Source organism: Ochotona princeps, chromosome 7, assembly GCF_030435755.1.
Source record: "Ochotona princeps isolate mOchPri1 chromosome 7, mOchPri1.hap1, whole genome shotgun sequence".
NCBI classification, from domain to species: Eukaryota; Metazoa; Chordata; class Mammalia; order Lagomorpha; family Ochotonidae; genus Ochotona; species Ochotona princeps.
In genome coordinates, this window is record NC_080838.1 from 41,666,714 (window position 1) to 41,680,982 (window position 14,269).

At 42.7% G+C, this 14,269-nt stretch overlaps 1 protein-coding gene across 1 annotated transcript in view; it reads left to right on the plus strand.

Annotated features, from left to right (window-relative positions):
- Window positions 1-14,269, plus strand: part of PAPSS1 (3'-phosphoadenosine 5'-phosphosulfate synthase 1) — a 99,592-nt gene that overhangs the window by 12,964 nt on the left and 72,359 nt on the right. Inside the window, exons 2-4 of the mRNA XM_004594271.2 lie at window positions 2,303-2,417; window positions 6,009-6,244; window positions 10,161-10,299. Coding sequence (XP_004594328.1) covers window positions 2,303-2,417; window positions 6,009-6,244; window positions 10,161-10,299 — 490 coding nt within the window. The remainder of the gene's footprint in view (window positions 1-2,302; window positions 2,418-6,008; window positions 6,245-10,160; window positions 10,300-14,269) is intronic.

The window sequence follows — 14,269 nt, forward strand, 5'->3', positions numbered from 1 at the left end:
CTGTAAAAATAGGATCTATTTGAAACACTTTATGTTTTTGTTGCCTAAGGAGAAGCAAATACAGGCTAGCATTTGTTTCGTCTTTGAAAAAATAACTGTTTAAATGAAGTTCACTCTTTTAAAGTACATGATTTAGTCTTCTTTAGTATATGCAGTTTTGTGTAAGCATCACCCCACAGTCAATTTTAGAACATTTCACCATCTAGAGCTTTGCAATCAACAGTCATTTCCCATTTCCCCCCAAGCTGATAGCCTGAGCCAACCATAACACTACTCTTTCCACACCCCCCTTTTTTTAACAGATAGCAAACCACATGCAAAAGAGTACTTTGAAAAAAGACAATAGAGAGATTGATTGATTGATCGATTGGTTGATTGTATGTTGTGCGTGTTTGTGGCTCTCATCTGTTGATTCAGTTCACAGATGCCTACAACATTTGGGGCAGGGCCAGAATGAAGCTAGGAGTTGAGAATTCAATAGGTTTTCTATATGGGTGGTAGGGAAACAACCATTCAAGCTGGCACCTGCTACCTCAGGGACTGACTTGGTGGGAAGGTGGGATCTGGAGCCAGAGATGAATTGGAATTGAATCCAGGCTCTCTGATATGTGATGTGGACATCCTACATGGAACCTTACCTGCTAGGCCATACACCAGGCTCTGTTTCTCTTTGTAAATTTGCCTATTTTGGACAGTTAACAATGCACAGAATTACACAATAATGTGGTCTTTGTAACTCTTCACTTGGCATGATGCAGCTTGTGTTGATCCTTCAGTCATTTTTTTGAAACTCTAAATGATACTCTGTTGTATGACTGTGTATTATAGTTCTGTTCACATTTGTTTAAACATCAATTGATGAGCATTTATTTGGAGTCAGTGAAGTTACTTCCACTTAACTAATTTTTATTAATGATGCTGCAATGAGCATGCATATATAAGGTTCCTGCAATATGTTTTCATTTCATGTGAATATATATACAGGAGGAGAGTTTTGAGGCATTTGGGCATTTTATGTCTAGTTTTATTTTTTAAGATTTTATTTATTTGAAAGGCAGAGTTACAGAGAGATTGACAAGGGAAGAGAGAATGAGATCTTATATCCACTGATTTCACTCACCAAATGGCCACAAAAGATGGAGCTGGAGCAAGCTGAAGCCAGGAGTCAGGAGCTTCCTCTGGGTCTCCCATGCACTTGAGTCATCTTCCACTGTTTTCTCTGGCATGTAGACAGGGAGCTGGATCAGAAGTGGAGGGGCTGGGATGAAAAATGGTGCCCACATGAGATGCTGGTGCTGCAGGTAGCAGCTTAACACCCTGAACCACAGTGTGGGTCCTGTGTGTCAAGCATTTTGAGGGATCTTCTCTTTACCAAAGTATACTATGTTACACATTTTTATCAGCAGAGGAATGAGGACTCTAATTCCTCCATGATTTCTTCAGTACTTGTTCCTTTTGATCTTTATTGTGTCTAATCTAGAGGATGTGAAATACTGTGTCACCATGAGTTTGAATTGCATTTCCCTGATGGCCGATGATCATGGCATTCCATGTGCTTTTGATCATCTGTATCTTCTTGGAGAAAAGGCCATTCAGATCCTTTGAGGCCTATCATTTTATTGCTCTTACTGCTTAAGGAGGAGAGGAAAATTTGGCAAACTGTCCAGTTAAATCCAGCGTGCTCCACTCTTGGATTGCTGAATAGTTGGTAAAGGCATCTTGTTTGCAAAGACAAGCGTCCCTCCCATGCGTGGGGTCCTCTGCTCAGATGTCTCCTTCCCAGAGGACTTTCCTGATAGTCCCAAGGAGACACACACTGTCCCCTCTCTTTCCTTTCTCACTCCGTTGTACTTTTCTTCAGTGTACTTCCCTGAAGGGTGTCATTGGGTTTTACTGACTTGCATTCTCCCCCTGTTGGATATAAGCTGAATCCGAGTAGGGGCCTTGTTCTGCTCACTTGCTGTAGTTGTCATGTGACTCCTGCCTTATGAAACCGACTGAGGAGGCTCTGGAGTTGACCGCTCAATGACTGAGAGATCTTGGATCGGTTATTTCACTTTTTTGTTTTAACGTTTTCATCTGTACAATGTGATGGGTGGCTGTGAGGATTAAATTAACTTGTTTGTGTAAAACACTGAATTCCATACTGCTACCCTAAAAAAGGAAAAGACTAGCTGTTTTATCTGTTTCCTTGCCTTGGATACATTACATGGGAGTAGTAACAACTTGTTTTTAAGGAATATGTGTTTACCTTTTAATGGATTCAAATGAACCATAATTTGTTGTGTTTTTCTTTTTCCAGGGCATGCAGAGAGCAACTAATGTCACTTATCAAGCCCATCATGTCAGCAGAAATAAGAGAGGCCAGGTGGTGGGGACCAGAGGTGGCTTTCGTGGCTGCACAGTGTGGCTAACAGGTATGACCCAGAGAGAGAAGTCAGTGTATCTTCAAGAAGCTCATATAGATCATCTTAGACTAGGAGGAAGCATCTTTAGAGTTTGAGCTCTGTTTTTGTACTCTTGATCTAGTCAAAAGGCTAAGAAGTCACAAGCCCAGAACTCCATCCACGTCCCTGGGCCAGCCTCTGCTGTACTTTGGTGCTTTAGAGAGCTGTGTTCGAAGTAGAGTTGCTGATCTTGTACTGGTGCTCTAATGTGGGATATGGGTGTCCCAAGTGGTCGCTTGACTTGCTGTGTGCCATAGTGATGGGTCAAGCCAGCCCCTTCTTAGGGGCCCAAGAACAATTGTAGACTTCTGTTTAGCTTATTATTTATCATTGCTATGAAAGTAAAGTGACTCTGGAGTCTATTACATGTGGAGCTGAAAGCTTACAATATGTTTTTCTAAGTGAGCATTGGAGAAGAATGTGTGTTACCCTGGTAGGTGCAATGTTCTTACGTATGTGTGCTTGTTAGATTGGGCTAAGTAACCGTGCTGTCCAGTCATCCATGACCTTTATTAGTTTTGGATGATATTATTGGATGAAAACCAAGATGCCCAAGGCATTAGTGATGTGTATCTTTTCCCAGTTGTGGTTGGCATATTCGTTTCCCAGGGTTGCTGTAACAAGTGCACATAAACAAGATGACTTCAAATGACAGAAATTGATTATCTTGAGAGTAGAAATCCAAAGTCCTGTATTCTGCAGGACTGGTTCCTCCCATAAGCTCTGAGGGATAATCTGTTCCTGTCCTCTCTCCTAGCAGTCTTTTCGGTGCCTGTAGACATGCCTTTTCTCCAGTGTCTGCTTTTGTCTATATGGCCACCAGTTATTGAATTTGGGATCCACCCTCTTCCAGAGTGACCACTTCCTCATTTAAATTTGATTACGCCCATAAAGAATGTTTCCAGTTAGGATCATTTTGTAAAGTTGCAGGTGGCCATGAATACTTAAGGTGCTGTTTATCCTGGTACAGTGGTGTCTCTTCTTCAGGTGTACCAGTTATCTTTATCTTAGTTTTGCATTATCTCTCTTGCATTGCTTGTTAATCTCCTCTGCTTCCTTTAATTTCTTTGCCTTATTTTTTTTTTTTTTCTGTTTTCAGTGTCACCTCAAGGAAGCTTTCTCAGTACTTCAGTGTTCAATATGTCAGTGTTCAACATTTGTTGAATCTTTGTTTCCAAGTACATAATTACACAAGATATGTAAATACATAGTTATACACAGATAAATTTGTCGTTTTAAGTTGCTTTTGCTGTATAATGAGTTGAGGTTTTCAGGTGTAAGTTTTTTTTTTTTTTTCCCCGAAACATGTTACCCAGCTGGTAGTTAAAAATGGCAATAAAAAAGCAGAACAACTCACCCCTCTTCAGCCAGGTGCTGTTTCTGAACAACTTTGTGGTATAAAGCAACCGCTTCAGCTTGCTTACCGTTCTGAGGGTAGGGATTAAAGAGTGCCAGTTAAGCTCTTGCTGGGTTGGCATTCTGCTGGCATGGCCGTAGTCCTGTGAAGGCTCAGCTAGGCTGAAATTTCCGATGGCTGTGTCTGTTGACAATGCCTGTCTGTTGGCTGGGAGCCTTGTTAGCAGAGACTGTTAACTAGGAGACCTGTGTAACCTCTCTGACATGATATTTTCCACGTGTTTACCAGCTGGCTTCTCCCAAATCAAGTGATCAGAGAGAAACTTGTTATCTCACTGCATTCTCTGGGCTGCTGGCGAGTCATAAAGCCCACCCAGACTCAAGGGTGGGAGTTCGATCATCCCTCTTTATTTTCTTTTTCTCTGAAAAGCAGATTTACAGAGAAAACAGATTGAAAGAGATTGGTTGAGTGATTCATCTTCCGTCTGCTGGTTCACTCCCCAAATGGCCTCAATACCTGAAGCTGAGCCAATCCAAAACCAGGAGACAGGAGGTTCTTGTGGTTCTAGCACGTGGGCACAGAGGCCCAAGGACTTGAATCATCTCCAAGCAGGGAGCCTGAATCAGAAGTGGTCCAGTCAGGACATGCATCGGACCCCATATGTGCTGCTGGCACTGTAGGGGAAACATAGCTTATTTATGACTTTTTTTAAAAGGCTTATTTATGTATTTGAAAAACAGAGTTACAGAGAGATGGGAAGAGAAAGATCTTCTATCCATTGATTCATTTCCCAAGTGGCCATGATGGCCAGGTGAAAGCCAGGAGTCAGGAACCTCATCCAGGTCTCCAAATGGGTCCAGGGGTGAGAATCCACAGCTTTCCAGGTGCATTAGCAGGAAAGTGGAGCAGCCTGGGTACAAAACAGTGCCCATGTGGAATGCTGGCATTACACACAACAGTTTAAACCTCTGCATTCCAGCATTGAGCTCTAGATTGTTCCTAGGATGTGAGTTCAATGTCATTAGCTCATAGGAGAGGTGTTCTATTGTAGCTGTCTTTGGAAAATACAGCATCTATGCTTACTAGTGTAGGTTTTTTTTTTTTTTAAAGATTTATTCATTTTATTACAGCCAGATATACACAGAGGAGGAGAGACAGAGAGGAAGATCTTCCATCCGATGTTTCACTCCCCAAGTGAGCCGCAACGGGCCGGTGCGCGCCAATCCGATGCCAGGAACCTGGAACCTCTTCCGGGTCTCCCATGCGGATGCAGGGTCCCAATGCATTGGGCCGTCCTCAGCTGCTTTCCCAGGCCACAAGCAGGGAGCTGGATGGGAATTGGAGCTGCCGGGATTAGAACCGGCGCCCATATGGGATCCCGGGGCTTTCAAGGCGAGGACTTTAGCTGCTAGGCCACGCCGCCGGGCCCCACTAATGTAGGTTTTTAATGTATAAAGCAGCAAATGTTAAACTGATGCTGTGATATAACATGTCATCCTGTCTTCTGTTTCTTTTCCACATAGCCTTCTGTGCTGCCATCACTTTTTTCTTGCAAGAACTTAAATATTTTGTCTTTTTTAACCATTTAGTGAGATATTCTATAATTGTGTACTCACCATCATGGCAAGTATTAGTGCATACATGTGCCCTTACCCTCTCTTTCTGGTTATTTAGTGACTATAAGTATCAGTGGTTGAGCAAGGTGAGTAGAAAAGAGAGTGTTCATTAGGGTTAAGCAATGTTATGAATTAGACTTCCAGCCATTTTTGTCACAGTGGTTTATGTATATCTGGATACCAAGGTACCTTTGTAAGATTCAGCCTACTTTTGTCGTTTCCTGTTCTTCCCTGTCGGGAAGAATTTGGGAATATAACTTTGTCTCAAGATTTGTCAAGGATTTCTAGAATAGTGTTTTCGCGAGGGTGATGCAGTTATCCGCTCAACCACATCTGATTCTAAACTAGTTAGGTTCTTTTGATTTGTGACTTCAAGGATACTATAAGGCATACCTAAAGTTATTAAAAACAAGGGCTATTTTAAGCAATTTAGACATTCTCCTAGGTAAGAGATAAAGAGTCTTCCAGAGAAATGTTGAGTAAGAATGTTGCGAGCAGCTGCCATGACTGTGGTTTAGTCTGTTGTTGAAACACATTGTGATTCTTCACACCTTATATGTGCCATCTGTTTGGACTGTTCCATTGTAGGTTTGTCTGGTGCAGGGAAGACCACAGTGAGCATGGCTTTGGAGGAGTACTTGGTTTGCCATGGTATACCGTGTTACACTTTGGATGGTGACAATATTCGTCAAGGTCTCAATAAAAATCTTGGCTTTAGCCCTGAAGACAGAGAAGAGAATGTTCGACGCATTGCAGAGGTTGCTAAGCTGTTTGCCGATGCTGGCTTGGTGTGCATCACGAGTTTTATATCACCCTATACTCAGGTAAGTGGCAGTTAATATTTTTTGAGAATATCATATGAAGCAAAGCATCTGTTTTCAGTGTTAACATGTTTTTAAGGCTAAATAGAAATAAAACTAATTGACTTAAAACATTTCAGTGATTCAGCTTTGGTAAAACCTGCCATTGGAAGACACTGAGTATAACCAGGTTGTGGAACTGAGGCCAATTGCCATATTATTTCAGGCTTAGTTTTTCAATTTTGTAAATTTGGTAAATGACAGCTTTCAGGAACATCTGATTTTCTTAGCACATGTTCCTCTTATTCTAGAGACTGCAGCGACATTGAAGCACTTGTTGGTATGTCTGACAAAGTCATGTTGCTTTTCACGCCAGAATTATTTTTCAGGATGGGCCATTGTCCGAATTTGTGTGAGGAACAAGTTCCACAGAGGCTGCTTTCCCCCTTGCCTGGAAGGCACGTGGCTCCTTCCTCTTCCTTCTCTTCCCAGTTGACTTCTCTTTGTAGTCTGAGACTCAGGTCATGGATCTCCCCTTCTGTGCCTTTCCCATCACTGACATTATAGACAGCAGCTTAACCCACTGGCCACACACTGGCCAAACTTCATTTTCAGTGGTTTCAGGCTGAAGTGCTTGTGGAGTGTGTAAGTGGAGGTGGTCATTAGGCCATTGGAAAATTGGTTCCAAATAGCAGGAAAGTTTTGCAGCATTAGGAAATTAACTCAAATGGTGCTGAATGCTAGATGGGGTTGAGAATATACAGCAGTGTATAGAGTGAGGAGTGAGCCATGCATGGAAACCTAGTGGAATTAGCTCTATGACCGAGGTATGTGATGGGAACCCCGAGATCCCAGAGGGTGCACAGACCTTCAGTTAGCCTGGGCATGCAGGGAAGGCTTCCTGGAGGAGGTTAGATGGAGTTGTGTTTTGTGAGAGCATATGCCACTTTAAACAGAAGAGAGTAGCGTGTTAGTGTGTTTCTGGCAGGTCGGATGACAAAGATGTAAGGCCCAACTGGGCAGGCATTAATTATTAATCAGGCATTGTGTGCAGTGCTGAGAAGGCTGGGCTGTAAATTGCGAGCTTCCTGGCTTGATAATGGTGGGACATCTCTGAGGAGTTGTGTGAGTGGGTCAGTTTTGTGTCATTTGTTGTCTTGGGAACAGAACATGACATGGCTGGCCAGAATGGTGGAAGGATGCTAAGGTTGTCTAGATGGGAGAAATGAGGTTAAGCTGGGAAGTAAGGAAGGAGGGCACAGCAGGCTGGTGAAATATTTAGCATGAAATCTGAGGGACTTTGCAGCCAATGAATGTAGAGGGGAAGGGACCCAGAACACCTCCTAGAATGTGGAGAAGGGAGGGAGAGTGGTGTCATCCCTGGATCTGGGCCATGGTAGAGGCCATGAAAGCTTGGAAACAAGGAGGATTATTTCAGTTTTGGTCATGTGAAGTTTGAGGCTCTTATGAGATACCAGATAGGCATATTTAGAACGAAAGTGGCAAATGTGTGTTTAATGTCAGGTGAGCTGAGGTGCTGGGGCATGTGTTTAGCTTACACTCAGCAGGCACTCAGGTGACATGCTCACAGCAGGTGTGAGGTGAGTAGTGGGTGCAGCGTGGAGTGTGGCCAGCCCCAGAGCTGGAGGTGTGAGGAGGCAGCGGGAGTGGCATGGGCAGTTTGGAAGGATGGCTGCGGAGTAGCAGTATAGGAGTCTGTAGAAGTGATAGTGCGCTGAGCAGCACAGTCCTGGAAAAAGGACCTACAGGTGAGGGAAAGGTTTTGCAGGACTGCCAAGGTTGGTTTTTTCTTTTTGTTTGTTTGTTTGTTTGTTTTGAGTAGGTGAGAGACTTGTACTTGTTTATTGCTCAGGGAAAGCCATTAGAGTGAGGAGGCTGAAGAGTTTACATGAAATAGAATGGACTGAAAAGATCCTGTAGGATGTTAAAGGGGGAGAGATTTGGAAAATGTGAAAGGAGATTGTCAAGATGTAGGCCGATTTGTATGGTAGAGGGGGAAGTTGGAGAGTTTTTATGTCTCAGTGCTCTCTCTTTGTTTTTTAATGTTTATTTTCATGTATTTGAATGGTGACAGAGATTGATAAGTGTGACATTTTCTTTTAAAATTGTTTTTAATTTATTTTTATTTTAAAGCATATTTGAGAGAGAGAGAGAAGGAGAAACAGAGTTCTTACATCTGTCGGTTTACTCCTCAAATATCTGCAAGGGCCAAAGCTGAGCTGATTGGAAACCGAAACCTAGGAGCTTCTTCCTAGTTTCTCATATTCAAGGACTCCGAAGTTCAAGGATTTGGGCCATTCATTCTCTGCTGCTTTTTCAGACCATAAGTATAGAGCTGGATAGGAAGTGGAGCAGTTGGTACACAACCGACACCCATATGGGATGTTGGCGCTAGCAGGTAGAGACTTAGCCTGTGACGTCACTGTGCCCCCAGAGACATCTTCTACTGTTAATTCACTCCCCAATTCCCACAATAGCCAAAGCCGGGCCAGGCCCAATCAGGATCACAGAACTCCATCCAGGTCTGTTCAGGTGGAATCTATCCTGGACAGGTGAGCCACCACCTGCTGCCTCCCAGGATGCGTAGCAGGAAGCTGAATCAGAGGAGCAGGAGCTTAACCTGTTGAGTCACAAAACCCATGTTTGTAGGGAATCTAAGGGTAGGGATTCAGCCTAGCTGTTAAGATGCCTCCATCAGAGTACTTGAGTTTAGGTTCTTGGTTCTGCACCTGATTCCAGCTTCCTGCTAGTGCATATCCTGGGAAAGAGCAAGTGATGGCTCAGGAGTTTGAGTTGCTACCACCTAAGTGAGTGATCTGATTTGAGTTGTGGCTACTGGCTTTTTAACAGTGGCTTGGTCTCATTGTTATGTGCATTTGGGGAGTAAACCAGAGGATGGGAGCACTGTCTGTTTTTCTCTCACTTTTTCTCCAAAAATAAAGAAATAAGCACTATGGTCATCTGGTCAGGGTAAAGTAGGTAGGCATGGTTTGTCAGAGGGGCCGTGTGGAGGCTCACAGATGCTGAACTGTGGGGGAAGGAGGATGGACATTGCAGGGGTCAGCTTTGAAATATTGGTGTGACAGCTTGGTATATGGGAGTGTGGAGCTTAACCTCACGCACAGCAAGATGGGTGGCATCCTCCAGGGAACCTGTTTCAGTGAAGACCAAGAAGAAGAAAAGGTTGATGCACAAAGGAAGCTGTGTCCCAGAAGACAGGGTGCAGAGGGTGGAGACTGGGTGATGGGGTGGTGTCAGCACAAAGGTGGGGCTCGAGTGCTTTGCACAGCTGTGAGGGTTGTGGGAATGTTACCAAGGAGAAGCAGCCCAGGGGCTTTCACTAGGCAAAGGAATGAGCTAGCCTTCGGCTTCTCAAAGGACCTGTGGTGTGGGATTGCTTTTCTGCCAGCCGAGGCTGAGGATAGGCGTAGCAATGGAGAGAGGTCTGGCCAGCTGGATTTGGCTCAGATTCTCCTAGGAGTTAGGCAGTGATGAGGGACCCTTGTTCTGCCAAGGGCTATTGGAATATTTATACCATAATTTGCAGGCCTTACGAAATGATACACTTAAAAATTTACTGAATTTTGAGTCCCTCCTTTCATGGACTTTCTATAGCCTACAGGCTGGCTACTCCCCACTCTTGATTTGGGGTGAAGGTTTTATACCACAACCTTGTTTTCTTCCAGCAATTCCTAATACCCTGAGGCGTGATTTTTTAAAATTGGTATGATGAATAAATTCTTGTATCTATCTGATTTTTTTTTTCAGTTTCTGCAAGTGTTATAAAAGTGAAAGTTGTGTGTAATATATATTTTCCACTAACTGGTGGGGAAAACTTTGACACAGGGTTGATGTTTGTCAAATGTCTTTGATATGTGGGGTCACATTTTGCTGTTTCTGTGTGTGTCTCTTCCTTTAGGATCGCAACAATGCAAGACAGATTCACGAAGGTGCAAGTTTGCCTTTTTTTGAGGTATTCGTTGATGCTCCTTTGCATGTTTGTGAACAGAGGGATGTGAAAGGACTCTACAAAAAAGCCCGGGCAGGAGAAATTAAAGGTAAATCTATTAGCATTTTGTCACGATTATCAAATAAGTACCTGACACAGCTACTTAGAAAGGAAAAGGTTTATTTTGGCTCATGATTTTGGGCGTCCACAAAATCAGGTGAGGCTCATTGATTTGACTGTCCCTGGATGCTGGAGGCTGGCCATGGTGGAGTATGGAGGAAGGGTCTCTGGGTGAGCTGGGAAGAAGAGTGTGGCTGGGCACAACTAAGCTTTTATAATCGAGCCTATTCTTAGGGATGGTCCCCAGTGATTTAAGGACCTCCCACAGGGCTACCATGATCAGGTTGTTTCCACCCACTTAGTACTCTTCAGTTAGGCTTTGGTGTTTAACAGCTTTGTGAGTTTGGGAGTGAAGTCTTTCTGAAGCCTTAGCAAGTAGAGAGTATTATTTTCTTTCTAGTTTCTCTCTCCTTAGACACTTATCTTCCCATACATGGGACTGGTCATCTTTTCTAAGAGAAAGGAGTATTTAAACAACTTGGAGCTGCTTCAAAGAAAATGGGTCTTTCTCTCTCTGCCATTTGGTCTCACAGGCTTAGCAGTAATACCTGGCACTGTGCCCTAGGGAAGTGTTGTTGACCCTGTCGGAACTCTACTCACAAGATAAGAGATTTAGGGGACTCTGGGGGTTGCTGGAAGCCTACCAGACACTCCTATGCATGGATTTGGTACTTAGCAGCGGTTAATGCCAGCTGCTACCTCTTCTGCTGTTATCCCAGTGAGATGGAGAGAACTCCATAGCTATTGGGGAAAATGCCAGAAAGATAAGATCTTGATGGCAAGAGTAATATGTTGTACTTACAGCAGGTAGCTTGGAATGGTCTCTTATTCGTTCCATGTATGTTTGTTAAATTAGATTGTGTTAGCATGTCACTGATTCCATGAAAATATATGTGGCATGCTGTTTTAGGTTTCCCAATCTGCTATCAGTTTCAACAGTGATAGAGTGTTAAACAGGGAGAAATGTGGTGCTCATCTCTGTTGTTTTTGAAACCAGTCATGTTTTGATCTTATAGCTATCTATTTTTTAAATGATTTTGTTTTTGAAAGGCTAAGTAACAGGGAGCGAGACCTCCCATCTGCTGATACACTCCCAAGATGGGTCCAAGGTCAGGGCTGAGTCAGGCCGAAGCCAGGAGCCAGGAACTTCTTCTGAGTTTCCCATATGGGTGCAGGGGCCCAAGCACTAGATCCATTTGTGGCTACTTTCTCTGGTGCATATACAGGAAGCTGGATTGGAAGAGGAGCAGCTGAGATTTGAACCTAAGTCCATGTGGGATACCAGCATTGCAGGCACCAGCTTAACCTGTTGTGCCACAATGCTTGCACCCTTGTAGAGATTCTGATATTAATCTTAGTCTTAACAGAATCGAAGGACATGCTGGCATTTTAAGCAAAACTCAACAACAGACTACTGAGTCCTCTTTGTGTAGGGGTCAGCAACTTTTCTTTTGCCTTGCCAGCAGGAGGTGTGTTAGCCTGCGATAGTCACAGAAACTCATTCAGGCATTCTGGCTGCTGGAGTTTGATGTTTCGTTTCTGGCTTTGAAGAGGAAAAGGTAGAACAGGAAGGGAAATGCTTGTTATTCTGGGTTTTTAGGTATTTGGACCCAGGAATGCCAGCAGCTGGGGCAAATTCCATTTGCACTGGTAACATCTAGTTCTGTGGGCAAGGCTGGCACCTTGGAGTGCCAACTTTGAATGGCCTAGCCTAGCCCTTTAAATTGGCACTGGCACTATATGTTTTTCTTCCCAGGCTGCCTGACTGGAATGGTTTATGACACTGGGAGAAAAGCCAGGTCACCTCAATAACCTCATGTGATTCTTTATTGATAGACAGTCTTTATTTTGAATTTTCTGTTTGTACTGATATTTAGGACAGAATGGTATGTTCAAGTCTCTAAAATGTAAACCTTTTATTTTAATTGCAGCTGGTTCTGTTTTTGTAAGGATGGACTGGGGAAGGAGGTAGGTTAGTTTGTCTTGCTAGAATAAGTTACCTGTGTGCAAAGACAATATCTTAAACATTTTTATGACTTTAAAATGTAGCACAGTGTATAGCCCAGAGCACAGTACCTATGACACACATAGTAAGTGCTTGTAGGATGGGTGAAGAGGTGAAATGAGGAGTGGGATCAAACATATTGATCCACATTGTCTTTTTGTGAGGTGTGTGCTTAGTTTTGGGAGTGCAATAACCAATAAGACTGTGGCCAGAATGCCCTGGAGCATGTGTGGTTTGTATTCTGTGAACTGCGATTATGTTTGTATTAGTCTGGCTTCTTTTTCACCTTCCCATTTGTTGGTTATATCCCCTCAGTGGATGGTGATAAAATGTCTGCTCGCATTGGCTTATTTTAGGTTTGCCAGGCTGCTGGAGCTTCTGATTGTAAGGTGTTTATTTTTTAAGAAATCATTGACAGGTTGTCAGAATGATGCTTAACAAGTTCCCTGACTATGTTGGTTCAGATCCCTCCTAGTAAACATTTAAGGGCAACTCGGGACTGAAAACAGAACCAACCCAGCAACTGCAACCACCAGCTGATCGGGGTGATGGACTGTGCCGGGCCCTGTGCTTGCTAGAACATACAAGAAACTAGTCTGGGAATACCTCAAAGTTTCTTTGGAGATCTCCCCAATCGAACTGCTGGACTCAGAACTCTAATCAAGAAAAGACAGAAGACAGAGCAGATCAATCATTCATCTCAGCTATATGTTGGCAGCGAAATATGGGGCAAACGGAGACTTTATAATGGACCATATCAATCAGTGGATGACCTCATCGAGCGAAACTGGCAGCGATTCATAACTGGAGAACTATTAACACCACTTGAGCACATATCTCAGAGCATGCCCCACATCCGGGACTTGGGGTGGGCGGGAAACCGGGTGGTGCTTCTCCCTCAATATCCCCCTTTGCCTCAGATACATGATGGAAACAATATGGACATAATAGTATTACCCACTTCCCTATCCCCCTGAACCTTTTTTTTTTTCTTTTTCTTTCTTTAACTGTAATTAACTATGTAAAGATTGTCAACCACAACACAATAAAATAGATTAAAAAAAAAAAACATTTAAGGGCAGATAAGATTGCAAAAGGAGCCCTCAGGCCTTTCCCAACCTTTATCTGACATGTACTGGATAGTGCGAATATCCCAGTGTCAGCCATTCTGATACTTAGATTATTATGCAATTATTACTTCCCTAGCTATTTACTGTCAGCTTAAATATGACTATTTTCTCAGAGTGTACTTTTATTTTAATTATTTTGCGGGGGTCTGGAATGTCAGACCTGTGGGCTACATAAGGTCCATGAAATCATTTGGTTTGGTTCTTCCAAGGTAACCGAAGATGGAACTTAAAATTTAATATATGTAAAGCTAAATTTTTTAAGTTACAAGAAGGGGACAAATTTCATTTATTTTAAATAGAGTTTTACAAGCATAATGATACCTCCTATCCCATTGCCATTTCTTCTTGTTTTTCTCTTAATTTTTTACAATGACATACTTTGAATTTTCTTGGTAATCACAGCTTAATACTCTACATAAAGAATTCAGCAAGCAGTAAGTAGAAAAACCACTGTTCTTCAGGAGTATAGATAGGACTATTCAGTAATTAAATCTAAAATGTCAGTTTCATTCATGCATATTGCCATTTTAAAATACTCTGAATATTAATTACCACAAATCAGGCAAAGCATTCCATTTGTCTTTTTGGGATTGATTTCACTAAGGATAATGGCCTCTAGTTGCAACCAGTTTGTTTCAAAAGACATGATTTTATTTATTTATTTATTTATTTGGCAGAGCAGTATTCTATAGAATATATACCACATTTTCTTGAACTAGTTCAGTTGATGGGCATCGGGGTTGATTATATATCTTACCATTGCAAGTTGAGTTGTTACTCAGCTCTCATAAGCTGAGTTCATTTTATTTGGTTAAATTTCTAAA